This window comes from Manis pentadactyla, chromosome 8 (genome assembly GCF_030020395.1).
Source record: "Manis pentadactyla isolate mManPen7 chromosome 8, mManPen7.hap1, whole genome shotgun sequence".
Lineage (NCBI taxonomy): Eukaryota > Metazoa > Chordata > Mammalia > Pholidota > Manidae > Manis > Manis pentadactyla.
This window is the reverse complement of record NC_080026.1, coordinates 110,932,771-110,954,462: the sequence shown is the minus strand read 5'-3', so window position 1 is coordinate 110,954,462 and position 21,692 is coordinate 110,932,771. Positions and strand designations below refer to the sequence as shown.

General features: G+C 35.9%; 1 protein-coding gene across 3 annotated transcripts in view; it reads left to right on the top strand.

The window, feature by feature from the left end:
- The window catches only part of CHUK (component of inhibitor of nuclear factor kappa B kinase complex), a 39,029-nt gene extending 18,406 nt beyond the window's left edge, over positions 1 to 20,623 (top strand). The window contains exons 12-22 of one of the 3 annotated variants that reach the window (XR_005027438.2): positions 2,107 to 2,230; positions 2,576 to 2,727; positions 4,338 to 4,399; positions 5,348 to 5,457; positions 9,374 to 9,423; positions 14,825 to 14,921; positions 15,208 to 15,355; positions 15,875 to 16,008; positions 16,590 to 16,824; positions 17,999 to 18,098; positions 18,828 to 18,863. Coding sequence is in view for 2 of the 3 variants with exons in the window: in XM_036899076.2 (XP_036754971.2) it covers positions 2,107 to 2,230; positions 2,576 to 2,727; positions 4,338 to 4,399; positions 5,348 to 5,457; positions 9,374 to 9,423; positions 14,825 to 14,921; positions 15,208 to 15,355; positions 15,875 to 16,008; positions 17,999 to 18,098; positions 18,828 to 18,857 (1,007 nt within the window). In the remaining variant the exon portion in view is untranslated. Of the gene's footprint in view, positions 1 to 2,106; positions 2,231 to 2,575; positions 2,728 to 4,337; positions 4,400 to 5,347; positions 5,458 to 9,373; positions 9,424 to 14,824; positions 14,922 to 15,207; positions 15,356 to 15,874; positions 16,009 to 16,589; positions 16,825 to 17,998; positions 18,099 to 18,827 lie in introns of all 3 variants that reach the window. The other 2 variants (XM_036899077.2, XM_036899076.2) reach the window with 2 other exon arrangements.
- The last annotated feature ends 1,069 nt before the right edge of the window (positions 20,624 to 21,692 follow it).

Below are 21,692 nucleotides of genomic sequence, written 5' to 3'. Positions count from 1 at the left end.
CAAAACTGTAAGTAAAGTCTGGAACAAAATTGGGCATAAGAGCTAAAATTATGTAATCTTTCCTCTCTTTACCTTCTTATTCTTTTTAGAACAGTTTTAGATTTACAGAAAAATTGGGCAGAGAGTATAGTCTTCTCATATTACTCCCTCTCCCCACATATAGTTTCCTCTGTTATTAACATCTTACCTTAGTATGATATATTTGTTCCAATTAATGAACCAATACAGTATTACTAATTAAAGTCCACACTTTATTCAGATGTCCTTAGTTTTTATCTGGTGTCATTGTTTTTCCAGGATCTCATCCAGGACACCACATTACATTTAGTTACCATGTCTCCTTAGGCTTCTCTTGACTGTGTCAGTTTCTCACTTTCCCTATTTTGATGACCTTGACAGCTTTGGGCAATGCTGGTCAAGCATTTTGTAGGATGCCCCTCTATTGCAATTTGTCTGATTTTTTTTTTTTTTGCCATGATTAGTTTAGGATTAGGGGATTTTAAGAGAATGATCACCGAAGTGAAGTGCCATTTTCAATCATATTATATAAAGGGAACATACGATAACATGATTTTTGACTTTTCGTATTGACCTTGATCACCTGGCTTAATTAGTGTTTGTCAAGTTTCTCCACTGTACAGTTTAGTATTTTCCCTTCTTTCTCTACTGTACTCTTTGGAAGGAAGTCATTATGCAGACCTAGTCTTAAGAAGTGGGGAGTCATGCTCCCCTTCTTTAGGGCTGAGTGTTTATATAATTTGTTTGGAATTCTGCACATTGGATTTCTCATTTCTCTACCATTTATACAATCACTTATTATATCAGTATCAGTTTGTGGATTTTTGTTTTATACTTTGGGTTATAATCCAATACTAGTTTTTCTTTTCAAATTATTGCAGCTTTGGCCATTAGCTCTTTCAGTTAGCTTCCTGTGCTTTTTTACTTGCCCAATCAGTGAAGGGTTTTTGTTTTCTTTTGTTTTGTTTAAGCCCTTTCTTACTTTCTGACAGTACAATGCTCCAGGCCCATCTTGTGTATTTCACGCCGTAGTCCTAGAATCCCATTTCTCCAAGGAGCCCTGGTTTCTTTTTCTGGAGAATAGTATTAGAATCCAAGATCTGGACTTTAGGTATGCTGGTTGCTTACTGGAATATCATTTCTTAGGCCCTTTCAGACTTTATTTTTTAAAGTATATGATTTGTTTTGTTTGTTTTGGTCAGGTTCCTTTTTCCTAGACTTCTAAAAAAAGTGTTGAGGTTTTTTGTTTTGTTTGGTTTGGTTTGGTTTTGGTCTGATATAAGAAGCCTTAGGAGTCTGTGGGCATATAAAAATGGAAGAAAAGTTAATTGAGGCTATTAACTGGGAGAGGAAAAGATTTTTCTAGATACATAGCTTTCTTTCTTTTATTTAGGTCATGTGCTTTCTCAATATAAACCCTGTGTAACAACCTTTCTCTGGAAGGTTTTCACTGGAAAAGAATAACAAAGAATAGAATTGCCACCTTAAAGTATAGGTTGAATCTCTTTCCATCTTGGGGAATTTTATAATGTTAAAATGGCATTTCATTGAATTTAACATATAACTGCCATGGTTTTAGAAAGTAGCATTCTGTTTACCAAAGACAGGGCAAGAGATAATCATATATAGGTAACTTTGTAAGTCTGGCATTAAAGAAAGCATATCTTATTAAACTGTTATTTACCTTATATATTTTCCTGAAGTTTATTATTCAAAGGCAGGAAAGACTGGTGGATTATGAAGGACATGGGACTTGATTTAGAACTTGAAAGAAATAATTTAAATCAATGGAGAGAAAAAGTATTTCAGGTTGGAGAGAAGCAAGAAAAAAAAAAAGAAATAATCACAGCTTTTGATTATGTAGTGGTTATGTTTTATTCATTTCTATTTCTCCTTGTATCTGGAACTGGGCTCATGTATTGAAGATGCTCAGGAAATGTATATTGAACTGAATGAGACAGTAACCAATGGTTCTTTCTAGTATCTAGGAGAATAAAATTTTTATGGACAGAAAATCATAAGGAATGATAAATGAACTCTAAAATCTTAAAAAAGTAACTTCCTTCTCCTTTATCTTCTTATATATAGTACAGGACAGCAAAATACAGCTTCCAATTATACAGCTGCGTAAAGTATGGGCTGAAGCAGTGCACTATGTGTCTGGGCTAAAAGAAGACTACAGCAGGCTCTTTCAGGGACAAAGAGCAGCGATGTAAGTGGATTCTGTTACTGTAGGTGCAGTGTCATGTGCACGAATGCTCAAGAATTAATCTTACTGGTTTTCACTAAGCAATATTCCATGCAATATAAAAATATTAGGCCAATATGAAATCTAATATTCCGATCAGACTTGGAGAATTCAAACTAATGGTCTGACACCATCAATTGCAATGGCTTGAGAGTAGTTCCTGAATTCTTTAGAGACCAGATTCTAGAAATCAGCTGTTTCTTATAGTTTGATAATAGAAACTTAGGCTTGGGGTCTATGTCAATTTAAGTTTTTATATTTTATCCAATGTTCCTGAAATTCTAATTTTGTTTATTTGTTATGGTTTAGGTTAAGTCTTCTTAGATATAATGCTAACTTGACAAAAATGAAGAACACTTTGATCTCAGCATCTCAGCAACTGAAAGCTAAATTGGAGTTTTTTCACAAAAGCATTCAGCTTGATTTGGAAAGATATAGTGAGCAGATGACGTACGGGATATGTAAGTGTTTAGATGGTATTTGAAAGAAGTGTCTGGTCTCTTGAAGCTACCTGCTATTTTTCTTTCTTGCCTCATAGACAGTTGTTTCACTTATATTCACTTTAGAACATGAGATGAGTGATACCTCAAGTCATCATAAACCATGTGTGTCTTGAATGTTAGCTCCTTTTTTTTTAAACCTTTTGTTTAGCAACTTCGTATTTTTGATATTTTTGTTTTTCACAACTGGACTAAAATTGTTCAGCTCTGGAAAAATACAAAGTGATTTAAGAATTTGTGATTTTTCAAGTCTCATTTTAAAAATAGGTACAAAGTCTGTGACTTCTTAGCCAGGGAAGTTGTAAACTACTTACCTTTCTGTAAGTAATAATACAAATAATTTCAGGTTTTTGCTTTTTCCCAAACCATCTACTGTGGAGTCTATTGCTTGTTATTGTAACTTAGCTTCCAGTTTTTCACATTTTTGACTCAAGCATATCTCCCTACAGATGTACTAAGGAAATGTAAAAAAATCAGATAATAAACTGAATGGGTCAGCGCCAGCATTTCTGTTTCCTTTCATGAAACAAATCCTGTTTGTATACTTAAATAAGGTGTATCTCAGAGTAAATTATCAGCAGTATCCAGTTTGGTGAATAAATTTACTAGAGCTGGTTCTGTGATTGATGTTTTATTTCTATTTGTGTATTATAGGCATTCAGGTGAAGGGGAAAAACATTATTTCATCAAATTATCTTTGAGTTGTCAGTTGTGTATCTTATACAATGTTAAAAATGAGTAAGGTAGACCAAATGCTGATATTAAAAGATCACTTGGGTCTTTAATTGCAGCGATGTTTCAAGTTGGGGATAAAACCAAAGAAAGAAAAATATGTATAGATGGCCCCACTTGTGAGGGAAAAGGGTATGTATCTCTGTAAAAAGTGATTAACAATAAGGTCCCTTAAGATGAAGCAGAGGAAGAGAGTCTTTTCTTTTTATATCCTTTTATAGTGTTTTGATTTTTAAAAAAACCTTGTTCACATATTAACTTTTTTTTTTAAGAGACAATGATCTGTATTTATTTTCTAGGGCTGCCAAAACAAACTATTATATACTAGGTGCCTTAAAACAACAGAAATTTACCATTTCACAGCTCCAGAGGCTAAAAGTCCAAAATCAAGGTCTTGGGAGGGCCATGATCCCTCTAAAATCTGTGGAGAAGAATCCTTCTTTGCATTTTCCTAGCTCTGGCAGTTTGTCCGCCATCTGGGGCACTCCTTGGCTTGCAGCTGCAGCGCTTCAATCTCTGCCTCTGTTGTCAGATGGAGCTCTCTGCATACATGTGTCTTTTTCCCTCTTCTCTTCTTTAAGGTCACTAGTCATCTGGGTTAAGAGTCCACCTGACTCTAGGATGACCTCATCTTAATTTAACTAATTGTATCTACAATAACCCTATTTCCAAATCAGGTCACATTCTGAGGTACTGAGTTAGGACTTCAACGTTTCTTTTTTGGGGGGACAATTCAACCTGAAACATCATTTTTGATGTTTCTATGGCAAAGAGGTGGGTAGGTCAGTAATTAAAGCTATGGCTATTTCTGAAATAACCAATTAAGACTTTTTTTTTAGCCTCAGAAAAAATGTTAAAAGCATGGAAGGAAATGGAAGAAAAGGCTATCCACTATGCTGAGGTAAAATCACTGAGCTCATTCTGTGTGCTTATTAGTTCCTGAGGTCCCCTTTGAAATTGTCTTTAGTTTTGGTAGGTATTTTTCATGGCATTCCTGAATATCAGATAAATAGCTAGTAGGTGCTTTGTATATATAGGCAGAAGTATCATAGTGGATAAAAACAAAGGCTTTGGGCAAATGAGGCTAAACTGAAGTCTCACTTCAGTTTCCATATTATGGGGACTATACCTTTGTTAGTAGGGTTATGCAGATTAAATGGGAGTAAATAATAAATGGTAATTATGGCTGTTACTTTTATGACTGTTTTAGATAGGATGTCTGCACATCCTGGTTTACCTGGGACAGTGCCAGTATACCTGTCTTGCCAAAATTAACAATAGAACAACCTTTTACTCTCAAAATTATGCCAGCTTAGACAATAAATTACATGGTCATGCTAGGTAGAGATTATTCTCTAGTTGGCACATCCCTTCCTTACCAGGTACATCAGTCCATGGTCCCACTAAATTGTTGCTCTTTTGATGCCAGTCCTTACTCTGAGCACATGGGTGGGGCAGTTGGTATCCTGGAGTGGGAAATCCAGTGTCTTTCTATATTTTTTACTCAAGGTAGTCAGGAACAAGAGACAATGAAAATCACAGCACTGAGATGAAGTAGCTTTGATGGCCACTTTTTCTCTGTCTTGTTAGTGACAAGTCTATCTGCTGCTCAGGAGGAGAAGAAAATGCTAGTAGTTTACTGTTGTCAGGAAAGGAAAAAGAGAAACTTAGGAATAAGTATGTTCTCATATGAAATACTGTCTGAATCTGAAAGATGAAAGGCTTGAACAAAATCAGTATTTCATAATAAATCATACAGTTCTACTGCAGCAGCAAATCATTCTGTCCGAGTTCTCTGTGTTGTGTGGTGGTGAGCCTATCATTTCTTTTGTGTTTCATCATATTTTAGGTGGGGATCATTGGATACCTGGAGGATCAGATCATGTCCCTGCACACTGAAATCATGGAGCTACAGAAGAGCCCCTATGGAAGACGTCAGGGAGACTTGATGGAATCTCTGTAAGGATGTACTCATATTGTTGGTATTGGTATCTGTAATGTTTTTGTAGCAGATTGTTCTCTCTTTTTAATTGAAGTATAGTTGATATACAATCTTATATTGGTTTCAAGTATATAGCACAGTGATTCAGCAGTTACCCATATTATTAAATCCTTACCCCAACTCTGCAGTTATCTTGTCAACATAGGAAGATATTATAGAATCATTGGCTATATTCTTCATGCTGTATTACTATCCCCATGAAAACATATATTACGATTGAGAATTTTTGTGCCCCTTTATCCCCCTCACCCTCTCTACCCACCCAGCCCAACCCCTCCCCCATGGTAACCACCTGTCTCTTCCCACTGTCTATGAGTCTACTGCTATTTTGTTCATTTTGTTTTATTTTGTTTATAGATTCCACAAATAAGTGAAATCATATGGTATTTGTCTTTTTTTGCCAGGCTTATCTCACTTAGCGTAATACCATCTAGGTCCATTCATGTTGTTGCACATGGCAGAATTTATTTTCCTTTTTATGACTGAATAATATCCCATTGTATATATGTACCACATCTTCTTTATCCATTCATCTATTGATGAACATTTTGGTTGCTTCCATATCTTGGCTATTGTAAATAATGTGGCAATAAACTGGTGCGTACTGGGTCCAATTGTATTTCTATTTTTAGTTTTTTGAGGAGGATCTTCCATACTGCTTTCCACAGTGGCTGTACCAGTTGACAAGTTGACTGACATTCCCACCAACAGTGTAGGAGGGTTCCCATTTCTCCACGTGTTCTCACCAACACTTGTTACTTCTTGTCTTTTGTATAGTGGCCATTCTAACTGGTGTAAGGTGATATCTCATTGTGGTTTTGATTTGCATTTCCCTGATGATTAGTGGTGTGGAGCACTTCATGTGCCTGTTGGCCATCTGTATTTCTTCTTTGGAAAATGTCTATTCAGGTCCTTGCCTATTTTTTAATTGGGTTATTTGTTTTTTGGGTTGAGGCATATGAATTCTTTGTATATTTTGGATGTTAACCCCTTATCAGATGACTCATTTACAAATATATTCTCCCATACTATAGAGTACCTTTTCATTTTGTTGATGGTGTCCTTTGCTTTACAGAAGCTTTTTAGTTTGATGTAGTCCCACTTGTTCTTTTTTTATTTTGTTTCTTTTGCCCAAGGAGATGTGTCCAGGAAAAAATTGCTCGTGCATATGTTCAAGAGATTTTTGCCTATGTTTTTTTCTTAGAGTTTTATGGTTTCATGTCTTATATTTAGGTCTTTAACCCATTTTGAGTTTATTTTTGTGTACTGAGTTAGTAATCCAGTTCATTCTCTTGCATGTAGCTGTCCAGTTTTTTCCCCATTGTTTATTCATGGCTGCTTTACACACAGACATGTGTGGGTTTCTATCTCAGCTGTCTGTTCTGTTCCATTGATCTATGGGTCTGTTCTTGTGCCAGTACTGTACTGTTTTGATTGCTGTACTTTGTAGTATAGCTTGAAGTCAGGGAGTGTAATCCCTCTACCTTTGTTCCCCTTTCTCAGGATTGCTTTGGCTTTTTGGGGTCTTTTGTGGTTCCATATGAATTTTTGGACTGTTTTCTCTAGTTCATTGAAAAGTGCCATCAGTATTTTGATAGGGATTGCATTGAATCTGTAAATTGCTTTGGGTAGCATGACCATTTTGACAATAATTCTTCCTATCCATGAGCATGGGATCTATTCCAGGAATGGTTGTGATGGATGAACCTTTTGTGTTTTTGAACTCTGTTTGCTAATATTTTGTTGAGGATTTTTGCATCTGTGTTCATCAGGGATATTGGTCTATAATTTTCTTTATTTGTAGTATCTTTGTCTGGTTTTGGTATTTGAGTGATGCTGGCCTCATAGAACGTGTTTGGAAGTATTCCTTCCTTTTCTACTTTTTAGCATACTTTAAGAAGGGTGGGTAGAGCTCTTCTTTTAAATGTTTAGTGGAATTCAGCTGTGAAGCCATCTGGATATCGACTTTTGTTTGTTGGGACCTTTTTGATTACCAGTTCCATGTCATTACTGGTAATTGGTCTTTTCAAATTTTGTTTCCTCCTGGGTCAGTCTTGGAAGGTTGTCCTGTTCTAGGAATTTGTCCATTTTTTCTAGGTTGTCCAATTTATTGGCATATAATTTTTCATGGAATTCTGTTTTTGTATTTCTGTGGTGTCAGTTGTGACTACTTTTGTTTCTGATTTTGTGTCCATTTTCTTGATAAGTTTGGCTAGGGGTTTGTGTATTTTTTTAATCTTCTTAAACAACCCTCTCTTGGTCTCATTGATTTTTTTTCCTATTGTTTTATTGTTCTCTATTTTATTTATTTCTGCTCTGATCTTTATTATGTCCCTCCTTGTGCTAACTTTGGGTTTCATTTGTTCTTTTTCTAGTTCCTTTAGTTGTGAGTTTAAACAGACTGTTTATTTGGTATTGTTCTTGTTTCTTGAGGTAGGCCTGTATTGCTATGTACTTTCCTCTTAGAACTGTTCTTTTGCAGCATATCACAAATTTTGAATGGTTGTATTTTTTTTGCATTTGTCTCCATTTATTGTGTGATTTCTACTTTAATTTGTTCATTGATCCATTGATTATTTAGGAGCATGTTGTTTATTTAGCCTCCATGTATTTGTAGGTTTTTTGTTTTCTTTGTATGATTTATTTCTAGTTTCATACCACTGTGGTCTCAGTTGCTTAATATAATTTTAGTCTTTTGGAATTTATTGAGGCTCTTTTTGTGGTCTAGTATGTGATCTATTCCAGAGAACATTCCATGTGCACTTGAGAAGAATGTGTATCCTGCTGCTTTTGGATGGAATGTTCTGTAGATAGATGGGTTAAGTCCATCTGATATGTGTTGTTCAGTGCCTCTGTTTCCTTATTGATTTTCTGTGTGGATGGTCTGTCCATTGATGTAAGTGGTGTGTTAAAGTACCCTAATATGATTGAGTTGCAGTCTGTTTTTCCCTTTAGTTCTGTTAGTATTTGTTTTACATATTTAGTTGTTCCTATGTTGGGTACATAGATATTTATAATTGTTATATCCTCTTGTTGGACTGAACCCTTTATTGTTATGTAACATCTTTCTTTGTCTATTGTTACTGTCTTTGTATTGAAGTCTATTTTGTCTAAGTACTGCTATACTTCTGCTTTTTTCTCCCTATTATTTGCGTGAAATATCTTTTTCCATCCTTCACTTTCAGTTTATTTATGTCTTTAGGTCTGAAATGAGTCTCTTGTAAAGCAGCATAGAGAGGGTCTTGTTTCTGTATCCATTCTAGCAGATTGTTTTTACTGTGTACATTTGATAGATTAAACCTATATGGGATCTTTTCTCTAGTTTTCCTTTCCCCAAATGTATTGGTATCCTACTTAAGAAGGAAGTTTTTTCTTAGTCGGAAATTTGGGAAATAACTCTTTGGGTTGACCCTGGCTTTTTAAATCAAAGTATCTTTTCATGTGCATGATAAGAGGGTTTCATGTGAGTGCTAAGTTTTTTCAAGTATTCTAAGTTACAGACTATTTCCTTACTTATCCTGCTTCTGGTCAAAGGTATTGTCTATTAAATATCCTAAATGAATTAACCTCTAAGTGTCTTGAGTAGACACTTCAGATTGTTTTCTCTAATCACAGGCCATAATTTTTGCCCATTTAAGTGTTTCTGGTACAAGGATTTTGTATATGTGCTGGTAGATGAGAGCAGATCTGAAGTATATTAAACTTTGCATAAGGATCTTGCTTATTACTCAATGAAATGCTATGTAGAATATTTGTTGGTAATATGTACTTGTTTTAAATGAGATCATTATTCAAATAATATTGTTCATTTCAATTTGTGGATTAGTCATTAAGTTATCTTCACCTATAGCAGCATCTTTTCTTTCTTTGTAGGGAACAGCATGCCATTGATCTATATAAGCAGTTAAAGCACAGACCTTCAGGTAAAAGACTTTTAGTACTCTACACAAAGGCATTTTAGGAAACTATCATTAGTTTAACAAATCAGGGGGTTGGATTCTACACAAGCTGCAGAATAAATTCCAGGTTTGGTTGCCATTGAGATGTTTTGGTACAACAGCGTTTAAGTTTGTAAGAATTTAAAAGATTAGACATTCATGGTAACAAGAAAATTGAGATAGAAAAATTTTTAAAGGGAAGTGAAAGGAAGGAATGAAAGAGTAAAAAGGAACTCAAAGGGGAGGAGGAAGCAGGAGAACATGGAAAGATGGAAAAAAAATAAGTGCTGCTCAAGATAGAGAGGTTGGAAAGAATTTGATATTATGGGTCTAGGTGTGGAATGTTCAGAGGGAAGGACCATGTGCTAGGCCAAAGCAGTTTACCTTGAAAATGATGCCTTCATCTGCACCTGGTCACTGATTGCTAATTTCATCGATAAAACAATTCCTGTTTAACATCTGCTGAATTCAGAGCATGGTCTGTTAGAAAGAGCGCGGAATTGGGAATCAAAAGGCTTGAATTCTCATTTGGGCACTTTACTGACCAAGAACCTAATCTCCCTGTATCTAATTTCCCTTTTTTGCAAAATGGTGTTGAAACCTAGCTTTCCTAACTCTGAGTGTGTGTGGCAATGTATTTGAGAGGATGTTTGTGAAGATGCTTCGAAAACCACTATAAAGTATTATGTACCTACAAGATACTATCCTTCAGTTGATAATTGATTTTGAATGGTTATAGAAGAATGTGCCTTAATTTGCTATATACCTAAGTCGTAAAAAAGAACAACATATAAGTTTATACTTTAAAATTTACAAACACATGCAAATTAAAATACATGTGAAATTTTACTTAATGAATAATGTGATCTCCTCTACATTGGTTTTTATCACAATGGAATTTGTTCAGTTTATTTCAACAAATATTTATGAGGTACATATAAGATAGGCACCTAACCCTGAATGGGGGAGAGGTCAGGGACTGTTAGAGATTTCCTATAAGAGATGACATTGGGATGAGCCTTAAAAGATAAGTAGCAGTAGCAAGGTGAAAGGAGGTGGGCTCTTCTATATATAAATATAATACATAAAGACACACATGTGTAGTACTTAGTGTGTTTGAGGAAATGCAGTGTCACTGGATTGTAGAGTTTTAGAATGAAAGATCATAAAGGATCTGTATGTCATGGTAATGAGTTTGGATTTCATGAAGATGGCAAAGAGAAACCCTAAAAAGTTTTAAGCAGGGGAATGACATGGTCAGATTGGCATTTTAGAAATGCTACACTGGTAGCATTGTAGATAATGGATTGAAGTGTGGCTAGGCTAAAGACAGGGGCATTAGTTACAGGGTTGTTGAAAAAATAGTAGCTCAGTAAAAGGTGGCCATTAGCTAAGGCAGAGAGCCAGAAAGCCTGCTCTATGGTAGTGGGGTGACAAGTAGGGTAAAGGCAAGAGAGGTATTTAGGAGGTAGAACTGATAGTGTTGAGTGACAGATTGAATATGGGTGGCTGGAGATGGAGTAGGGAGTCATGGATGCGTCCCAAGTTTCTGGCTAGGACAGCTAGGTGCATGTAGATCACTCACCATAATAGGAAGTATAAGGGTGACAGACTTCATGAGAGAGGAAGATGAGTCTGTTTTTGTACATGTTGGTGTTAAGCTGTTAGTGGACATTCAAGTAGATAAATCTATTAAGTAGCATTAGATAATTAGATGTATCTATGTATGTATGTGTATATAACTGCACAAATACATACATATGCACACACATACACATGCATATATACACACATACATACATATGTATATGGATTTAACAGAGAAGTCCAGGCTAGTATTTATCTATTTGAGAGTAATCAGCCATAGGAATAAAGTGATCATCCTGAAAAAGTATGTTGAGTAAGAAAGCCAAGGATAGAATCCCGGGGAATATCAATATTCAAGGAATGGCTAGAAGCAGAAGAGCCCGCAAAGCAGATTGAGAAATGGTCAGAATATGTAGAGGGAATGATATGATAGTAACAGGACAGAGTTTCAAAAAGAAAATGAGCAATGAAGTGCTACTGAGAGATGGTAGTAAAAGTAATAATGAAAATATTCATTGGATTTAGCAGTTTGGACATCATTGTTGATCTTGGCAAAAATATAATGGCCTTTTGGGACCATAAACTGGATGGTAGTGGATTGAGGAGGGAATGGGACAAGAGGAAATGGAGATGTCAGCCTAGAGCAGCAGTTCTCAACTTGTGGCTCATGAACCCCTGAGGATCCCTGAAACATTTCAGGAAGTCAGTGAGATCAAAACTTTATATAATACTAAGTCATTATTTGCCTATTTCACTGTGTTGAGACTTTCACTGATGCTGCAGAAGGATTGGTGGGTAAACGGTTTGCACCTTAGCATAAACCAAGGCCACTAGCACTAAACTATGCTAGTAATCATTACATTTTTAACCACCATGCGCTCGCATTCATAGTTTAAAAAAAAAATGCCAGTTTCATTTAAGAGGGTCCTAGATAAAGCAGTAAAAATTTTATTTAAATCTCCACCTTAGTACATATCTTTTAATATTCTAATTAAAAGTCAATATCTGTTAATAGTGTGATAAAGTGGGCCACTCATAACATGCTTCTGCTGCATACTGAGTCTGATGGCTGTCTTAAGGAAACCATGTCAGCATTTGTTTACAGGACTTGGTGACTGGTGTCTTCCTTAATGGAACATCATTTTTATTTGAAAGAATGACTGTCAGACCAACTGTTCATTCAGATGTGGGCATGTGGCATATTTTTTCTCAAAAATTAAGCATGCCTGTCACTGAGAAAAACCAACATTAGTTGTCAGTGATAAGATTCCTTGTTTCAAGCAAAAAATTAGGATTAGGAAAACTTGTATCCATCAGCTGAAATTTGTCAGCTTTTCAGTACTTAAAGACTTTGTGATGAGATTGGTAGTAATATTAAAAATATTTTCAAAAATATAAAACTGATAGTTTTCTTAAAATTTTTTTGTTTTGGAAAATATATATATATTTAAATATGTCAATAGGTAGTGAGTTTGTTGTTTTTAAATAAGTATTTTTAAATTTCTCAGTTTAACTTCCTGAAAAACACTTTTGGATTCTTAAGAATTTTTTAGAGAATAGAATAACATTTGAGAACTGCTTATCTAGGCTATTCTTTCTAGAAGCTTGGCTGTTAAGGAAAGAACAGTGATAAGCTTCTAGGAGGAGATGTTAAATCAAGGGAAGTCAACTTTCAAAGGGAAAAGGTGGGCAAATTTATGTGCTTGGGGCCGAACACCTGTAGAGAGGTTGGTCCATCAACAAGTTTGAGAGGCTGACTTCAGAGACTAATGGGAAGAATTAGGCTTGCTGCCCCTGGTATTAGAGGGAGAATGGGAGGGATACAGACACTTTTGTGGGTGAAGGGATTGGGAGGTAAGGTTTTACTGCCTTAAGGCCTCCTATCTTGAAGTAACTAGTATGGGGTTAACTGTTAACAGAAGTGATGGGGTTAATGGAAAAGGAGATGACCTCATAGATATAAAGAGTATGCTAGAGATTTTTAAAAGCTGATATGTGCATTGGAAGATGTTGCTGACCCAGAACACTTACTAAGAATCCAGAGCAGAAGTGAAAACCTGAGAATACAAGAGAAGGAATAGTAGTGTGATTTTCTGATTGGTAGTTTTGTAGCTTGGATACAGGAACCTGATAGAGCAGATGGTTAGACTTATCCAGGGTTAGGATTTGGTGATAGAAAAAGAGGACAGAAAAGTTGAAGATACTGATGAAAAGTGATGTGATAGAAGCTGTGGTTAGAGTAAAATATTGAAATGTAAGATTTCAAATAGAGCCAAGTCTAATTCTTTTTTTTTCCTTAATCAATATTCATTATTTCCAGTCTTCTGGCCAATGAATCAGATAATTGCAGATGAAGATATATAAAATTCCACATATTGACTCAAATTAATTTACACAGTCACATTTGTTTGGATTACTTTTATAACAACTTCACAGTAGCCCTCTTAGCATATCAGCACATCAGAGGGCTCAAAATAAATTTGCTAACCCAGTAGCTTCTTTGAACTGATAGTCACCTTGAATGACAAATGAGTTGTAACAAAGGTTTTATCTATTGTTGTGGTTATATAATCACACTTGATGTATGGTCTCTGGTATCTTTTCTAGCTTAGAGTCGACTTGAGAATCTTGTTTAGCTGAAAATGGTGAAAACCAGCTTTCTTCATTCTTTATGTTGGAGAAGGTTAAAGTTCTGAGGTTTTTGACCATCTAAAAGAGCTAGTTATATGGGAAAGCTATTGTTTGGAGAGTAGCCTTTTTGGAGCTTCTGTCTGGTTGTTGGTTAGGGAGAGACAAAGAAATGTATGGGGAATAAAGTTGAGTTATAGGGGAGGTCTTTGCAATGATAACAAAGGACACAACTTTTTAAAAACCTCTTTTGATACTCATTTCATCATCAAATGTGAGCAACAACAGTAGCCATCTCACAGGGCTCACATGAGGGTTAAATGAGAAAACTGTTAAGCAGGTAATAATAATAATAATACTTTTGCATTTGAGACTAATTATCATCCAAGAAAATACCAGTATGATCCATGAGCAGCCTTCCAACTTTTTAAAACTTAAGACATTTTCTGAAACATAACATTTAATGCTAATTGGTTTTTTGGTTTGTTTTGATGTAGCATCTCCTGTAAACTATAGAACTCACTCATTGTGACCATACAACCATCCCATCTGAGGACACTGTCAGCTGCCAGTTTGCTTTAAGATGTCCTACTACTCTCCAACTGAACCTTTGGGGTGTCTATAGGTTATTTTATTAGTGCATCAGCTCTGGCTGCAATATGTCAGCTTTTCCGAAAGTTTTCATGTGCTGTAAACAAATGGTTATGAAACATGAAATTCTAAGCAACCTAGTTGGGGCAAAGGCCTTCTTCCTTTGAAGCAGTGAAAGTCTGATGAATTATCCTACTGTTTCTAAATAAATAATGTTAATCATCTAAGAAAAATCAGTCTCTTGGCCAAAAAGCTGTGTATCTTTCTGGAATTTATTTTAGTATGGGTTAAAGATAGCCAAGACTGGCAACTGAGGTCTTTGAAGATAGTGATAAATTTATATGTATATATACATATCTGTATATAAACACACATACTTTGTTTATACATACACACACATATAATTATTCACAGATACTATATAATCTTAAAATCTTTCATTTTAATCCAATTTTGAGTTTAAGTGAAATTTAATGTGTATTAATTAAAACTAGTTTCAGATTTTTAGGCATTTTTTGTTTGGAGGCTGATATGTACATGCTGAAGAGAGCTTGTACCCACTGACTGAGCTCTTTTATAGATCACTCCTACAGCGACAGCACAGAAATGGTGAAGATCATTGTGCATACAGTGCAGAGTCAGGACCGGGTTCTCAAGGAGCTGTTTGGTCATCTGAGGTAGAAAAATTGTTTTATTTCCTATTGAAAAGCCAGTATACTTTTATCATGTTCCCTTCAAAGTATAATACCCTTTCTGGTAATAGTACTAGACCCAGGAAGAGTTCTGGCAGTACTTGTGTAGTTTGACCATAGGGCATTTAGGTGTCCTCTTTGTGTGCACCTCTTTGGAGATCAATCATTAAATTTAATGCTGATTATGGCTCATTTCCCCAGTTGGGTTTAGGAGTATGGTATATAATCTTGGGGGATATTTAAGTGTCTGACATTGATTTTCTCTCTCTAGCAAGTTGTTGGGCTGTAAGCAGAAGATTATTGATCTACTGCCCAAGGTGGAAATGGCCCTCAGTAACATCAAAGAAGCTGACAATACTGTCATGTTTATGCAAGGCAAGAGGCAGAAAGAAATATGGCATCTCCTTAAAATTGCCTGTGTAAGTAACTTTTAACGAATTATTTAATGTGACAGTGATTTGCGGCTATTTCCTGCAAAAGTGATTTGTAGCAGCATGATCTGGGTCATGCTTGAAGACGTGTATATTTTGTGTTGGGTTGATGCTTATGCTCTTTGCTTGGTGTCTGACTAGCAATTCAGATGCAGAAGTTCATGATCACCCTTCATTATCTTTCCAGTCTCGTTTTTATAATTCTCCCAGCCTGATTTGGGGATAGATGTGCTTAACTAGTTAATAAAACCAACCTTTTGTTCAACTGGTGGTCTTTTTCTCCAATTAAAGTGGAATTAAGAGGGATAGATACATTTGGTTTTAGTCAATGAAGAAAGGGGTTAAGGGCAGATGGTGGTGTGTAGAGGTGGGGATAATTTTGCACAGGAATACTCTGGTTGTACATATAAGGAGTGATAGAAATTTAAGTCTTAGGACTATCGTAGGAAATTATATGAATCAATGAAGGTGCTTGCCTGTAATCTTTCTGTTTTTTTTATCCTTCAGACACAGAGTTCTGCCCGCTCCCTTGTAGGATCCAGTTTAGAAGGTGCAGTAACCCCTCAGGCATCGGCATGGCTGCCCCCAACTTCAGTAGAACATGAACATACTCTGCCATGCGTGGTAACTCCTCAAGATGGGTGGGTTCACTTTGTAACAATAGATAGTTGTATTTTCAAGAGCAGTGGTAGGATGAGGCAGTAGAGCATAGTGGTTAAGGCATAGTCTTCACTGCATTAAAGACCAGGGCTGAGTCCTGACCCTTCCTTTCTAATAACCTTGCACTGTTAACTTGACTCTTAATGCTCACATTTCCTTACCTATAAAATGGAAACTGCTATGCAAATTCAATTAGATAATGCATGTAGAATGATTGGTAAGTAAATTTAAGCAAATGTTACTTTTTATTACCTCAATCAAAGTTTTAAGGTCTTTCTCTGCTAGTGGCTTATCAGTTCTTTCATCCAAACTTTATTCCTTCCTTAATCATTTATCTCTGAGAAATTATGCTATCTTCTTGCATTTATCATTTTGGGGTCCTTGATTACACTTCTAATGAATTACTGAGTTTACTCTACATTGTAATTTAGTATTTCTAAAATCAGACTTTTTTCAGTGCCTTAAATCAGTTTTGTAAATAAGAACTCAAGTTTGAAGCCCTGTATTTTCCTACTCTTTTGCTAAAAGCTGAATGACTATCCATTTCTGTTATTTTTCTCAGCATAAGATGTGCCGTATCCAGAGCCAGTGGCTCTTTGCTAGCTTGTGTATTGTCGCTTTTCTCACAACTCATGGAGACTTCTACAGCACCAGCATTTCCTGGAAGCTCTGCCCATAATTAGTTTTTCAGAAATGCAGCCATGTTGCATCACTGCTCAGGAGGTCATGCAGTTGCACATTCTGTACTCTACTTTTATGAGAGAAAAGCACATGGCAGGAAGGCAAGCTGATATCAGGTATTTTATTTTTTTAAAGAAAGCAAGTTCCACGGTATATCTTGGGGTCATTAAAGATTTGGCCCAATGTAATAGGTCCACAGCTATAGCACAGGCTATAATTAATTATATAGACTTTAGGAAATAGTCCATTAATCAGTTTAAACAAGATTTAATACATTAGTAACCTTTTTGTTTTTATTAAAGGCATTTAGGTTTATTAGGGGATGCTAATGTTTGCAAATGTCACTTCTGTACAGGTAATTTGCAATTTGAGGTTGTGGTTGTGTGCAAAAGTGTATCTAATAGGAATTTTACATATATTTTCCAGTAAGACTACATTATAAAGGAAAACTAATTTCAGTTATTATGTACCCATGGTACTTAACCACCAAGGATTGGGAAAAGTTGACCTTAGTTTTTCCATCTATTGAATAAGAGCTGAATTAATTTAGGTCTAAGCTAATAGTGGCTATCATCCATGGCCTAGAATTTACTCTAGTAGGGTAGGGACTGAGGGCTGGTAAAAAGTAAGAATATAGAGACCATCTGGAGGAGGGACACATGGAGGACAGAAACCAGAATCAGGATTTCCTTCAGATATAAATACTTTTTGGTTCTGGGCAGCTCCCGTCACACAGTTTTCTTCTGCAATCCTCAGGAATCGGCTTGCTTGTTTTCTTTTGTATTGCTGTCATCTGTAGTTTCCAACTAGAGTTTTCCCTGATCTTTGCACAACATACTATACTTTTGTATCTCTTCCCGTACATTTGTGTCTCAAAAGTAAGCATGCTAATGTTTTACTACTTGTAAGGAAAGGGAAATATTCCAGGGAAAAAAAAGATCTTTCATCTATGTGTGCCACAAGGATTCCCCCACCCCACCCACCCATTAGCATTTTCAGAGGGAAAAGGGTTGTATATAGTGACATTTATATTTCAGAGGAAAATCAGACTGGAGTTTTAGTGGACTTTTTATCATTAGAGCTGAGCAGAGGCAACAGCTTGGAGTAAATAAGCAGGACTCTGCCTCTGGGTGGGGGGGACAAGCAAATGGAAGACTACAGGAATCAGCTACGTTGGGCTTCTGGGTTGCAGGAAGGCAGTGACCATCCTGACCCTGAAGGCCAAAAAGTAGATGAAATTCGTATGCTTCTCTGCTGAATATGAAAAGACTTTGTTTTTTCATCCCTCAGGGAGACTTTAGCACAAATGATAGAAGAAAATTTGAACTGTCTTGGCCATTTAAGCACTATTATTCATGAAGCAAATGAGGAACAGGGCAGTAGTATGATGGTGAGTTTTATATGGATATGGGTGTGTGTTTTAGGTATATGGGATGTGAAGGGTTTAACTGATCTACTACCTTTATCTGGCATTTGGGATGTGTATAGGGAATAGAATTCAGAGGAAAGAGAAATGGCATTTTAGAAATAACCTTGACCTCAAATCCCCATCTTCTACTCTTGGGTGTACTAGGATTATGTTGTCAATAATCTTCAACATGCAATCTACTGCATTTGTGATCAAATTAACAGTTGACCTTTCTTTGCAATGCCATCACTGAAATTAATGGTTTGCATCTTTTTGCTTTAGCATACAATTTTCTTCAGAAAGGTGGAGTGGGATTTGTACTGTAATTCAAATACAGTAACTGCTATGTGCAAAATGAACAACATTGCTAAAGTTATAATTAATAGAATATAATAGAATTAATTTTATTAAGATTTGCTTACTGTGAATTATTGATTATTGGAGAAACTAGTGTTTACTGTAACTTTTACTACATTTACTCTCAATGTCAACTCTGTATTTCCTCTTTCATTAATTGATTGCTTCAAATATTTATGAAAACTCTGGAATTTTTTTAATTAGCAGAAAATAAGGAAAACTAAACTAATTGTAGTTTATTTATACTTCTGATTTTCAACTTTTGATTAGCAGATGTCCAAACATACAGAAAACACCACATACTTACCACTTACAGTCAACTTCTAATTGTAATTTTTTCATGCTTTCTTTTAGAATCTTGATTGGAGTTGGTTAACAGAATGACTTGCCACTTTTTTACTGTCCCCAAGTTGAAGTTGTCACTGCAGATGCTGGAAATTCTTCTCCCATGAAATTATTGTTCAGACATCAGACAGTGGAAGAAATGGCTATGGTTAGAAACTACGCATGATTTTACAAGCACAATATTTTGACTTTGGATAAATTTACCCCTTGAACAGGTAGAAGTTTGTGTCAGTGGACTTGTTTAAGTACATCATTGCAATCTGTTTGTCTTCAGACTTGCTACAACATTATTAATTTAACTGACTAAAAATATCTTTTTTTAACATTTAACTTGGGTATAAGGACAAAACTAATATATATACAAAGAGTAAAAAAACCTAAACTAACGTGATCTAAGTCATCTGCCTGTGTTTCTGTGGAAGAGACTGCTCACAAGTAAAATTGTACTTCTTAAAGAGTAAACCCTACCTCCTTGTATTGCATTCAACAGTGCTCTTCCTGGCCCACAAGGAAGGGATTGTGCATCTGTGCCTTTATTATCAGTTGGCTAACAAATCTTATGTGTGCTATGTGTATATGTATTTAAGATGTACATTTAATAATATGAGATGATGCTTGTTAATTTATAATGTATTTGAAAGCTTATCTGTTTTTTCATTTGTAAAAATGAATAATTTGTTTAAGGAGTCTTTCATGTCTTGTCATACAAATTTATAAAAGTCTACACTCCCTTATCTGTAATTCTAAAATCCAAAAAGCTCTGAAAACAAGGTTTTTCATAAGATTGGTGACAAAACTCATTTGCTTGCAAATCTAACCTGAACTGATACTCAATCTACTTATCCCATTAGTGTGAATATTCATTTATTTTGCAGCAGAAATATTGTATTTTAATTTTTTTTGTCGGGTGGTTGTGCAGTGGATGCTGGCGCAGGCACTGCTGGGGGTTTATGTACTATGGTATATGTGCTGAATTACCTTTTTAAAATCTGAAAATTTTTTAATTTGGAAACATCTGGCCTTAAGGGTTCCAGATAAAGGACTGTGGATCTCTCATCTTTTAAGTCATTTAGAAGGTATTGTTTTTAAAAAATGTGAAATGCTTTTGTATTCTAGACAGTTTTTCACTTTGTGTATTAAATGATTTTTAAGTTACTTTTTGAACCTCTATTTATTAAAATCAGATTATAATAGAATAGTTGAATATGGTTTGGGAAAACGTGAAGGTTCCATGAAGTGGAATTGGAGCACAGAATAATAACAGGCTTTCACTGTACTTTCTTTAGGAATTAAACAGGACTTACAGAAACGACAATATTAGGTAGCTTCTTTAATATAGTCTTTTCTCCTTAGATTTCCTATCACCACTATCCATATCTAAAAACCATGCTCATATCTTGACATATAAACTGATGCCTTAGTCACACCATCCCCATTTTTTGCTAATAAGCTTCATTTTTCCCAGTCATTGTAGTTTGAAACCTTGGGATTCTCTTAACTTTTTAGTCACCTGATACCACTGTTTCTCTAAATATGTAAATTCTGTCAGCTGTTCTATAGGCAGTCTTTCTCTTGCTTCTTTAGTTCTAGAAGATTTTAATAAGAAATATTTATTGGGTACCTGTTGCTTGGAAGATAATTGATCTAGATGGCAAGATCAGAAACAGGTAACAGGCAGTACAGTAAGAATGCTTACTTGGGAGTCTGAACATTGCAAGCCATCCACGCATTGAAATTATGGTTAAAGGTATTTTTTAAATGATCGTGCATTTTCTAAATATCCTTGTAATAAACGATAAAATATGTTACAGAGTTGGGCCATTTTTATGGTATGTGGCTGGCATGACATCAGGGTAGCCTAATCTACAAGATATGAGCAGATGGTGTGAGTCAGACTATTAGTGAGATCACCCCAGATTTGCTTTTGGTGCATTAGTTCACCACTCTATTTTTGGGTGGGTGATAATTTTGCAGAGTTGAACGGCGGTTGTGAATTGTATACATTTCATTCTCTAACTAAAGCAATATTATAAAGACTAAGAGAGTCCTCCAGAAAATGGGCTGGAACAAGTAATTTTTCACTTTTTGGAAGTTAAAATAGCTAAGCCTGCAAATATTATTCATCTGGAACAATGTCTCAGACATTCCTAGGTAATAAATGTCAAATGAATGACACAGGTTAAGTGCATTTGTTGAAGGCAAAGGGTAGAGTGGTCTGGGAGGGCTTGCTTTAATTGATTCTATTATTCCCATTGTAACCTTGGGCCTGCAATTTCATAACCACTGGTCTTCCCTGCCTCCAATTTGTTTCCATTCTAGACCATTTTGCATACTCACTGGCTTTCTAAAGGAGGCTTTCTCATACTTTTCAGCCCAAGAGGTTACAAAGCCTCCAAGTCTAGCCTACCTTGTCCAGCTGTGGTGTCACTGTTAGCCTTTCAAGGCTTAAACCATTACTGCCCAACCTCTAATAAGTTGCCTTTACTTCCCTTGTCATCCATCACACTCCCATCTTTACTCTGTGTCCTTTTTGTTTTGAAAAAGACAGAACTCTTTCTGTTCTCCAGCCGTCCAGTTCTCCCTTCCTGCGGCAAACTGCCATCGAAGCTTTGGAAATCTGGGTCGAGCCAGTCCTAGCTTCCCACTCCTTTACATCACGCTGGCTTCAAGGAAACTCAAATGGCCACTGTTGCTTTTAGTCTTCCTGGAGGATCCGCCATCCCTGCCCCCACCAACACAGACACAGGCACGCGTAAGGACTTAGCTCATTCTGTACCTCGCTATTGCTTGGAAAGCTTTCTTGAAGCCCTCACTGGATCAGCATTCCCACACGTTAATGGGTACTCAGAAAAATAGATAAGTGAAATGTTGTGG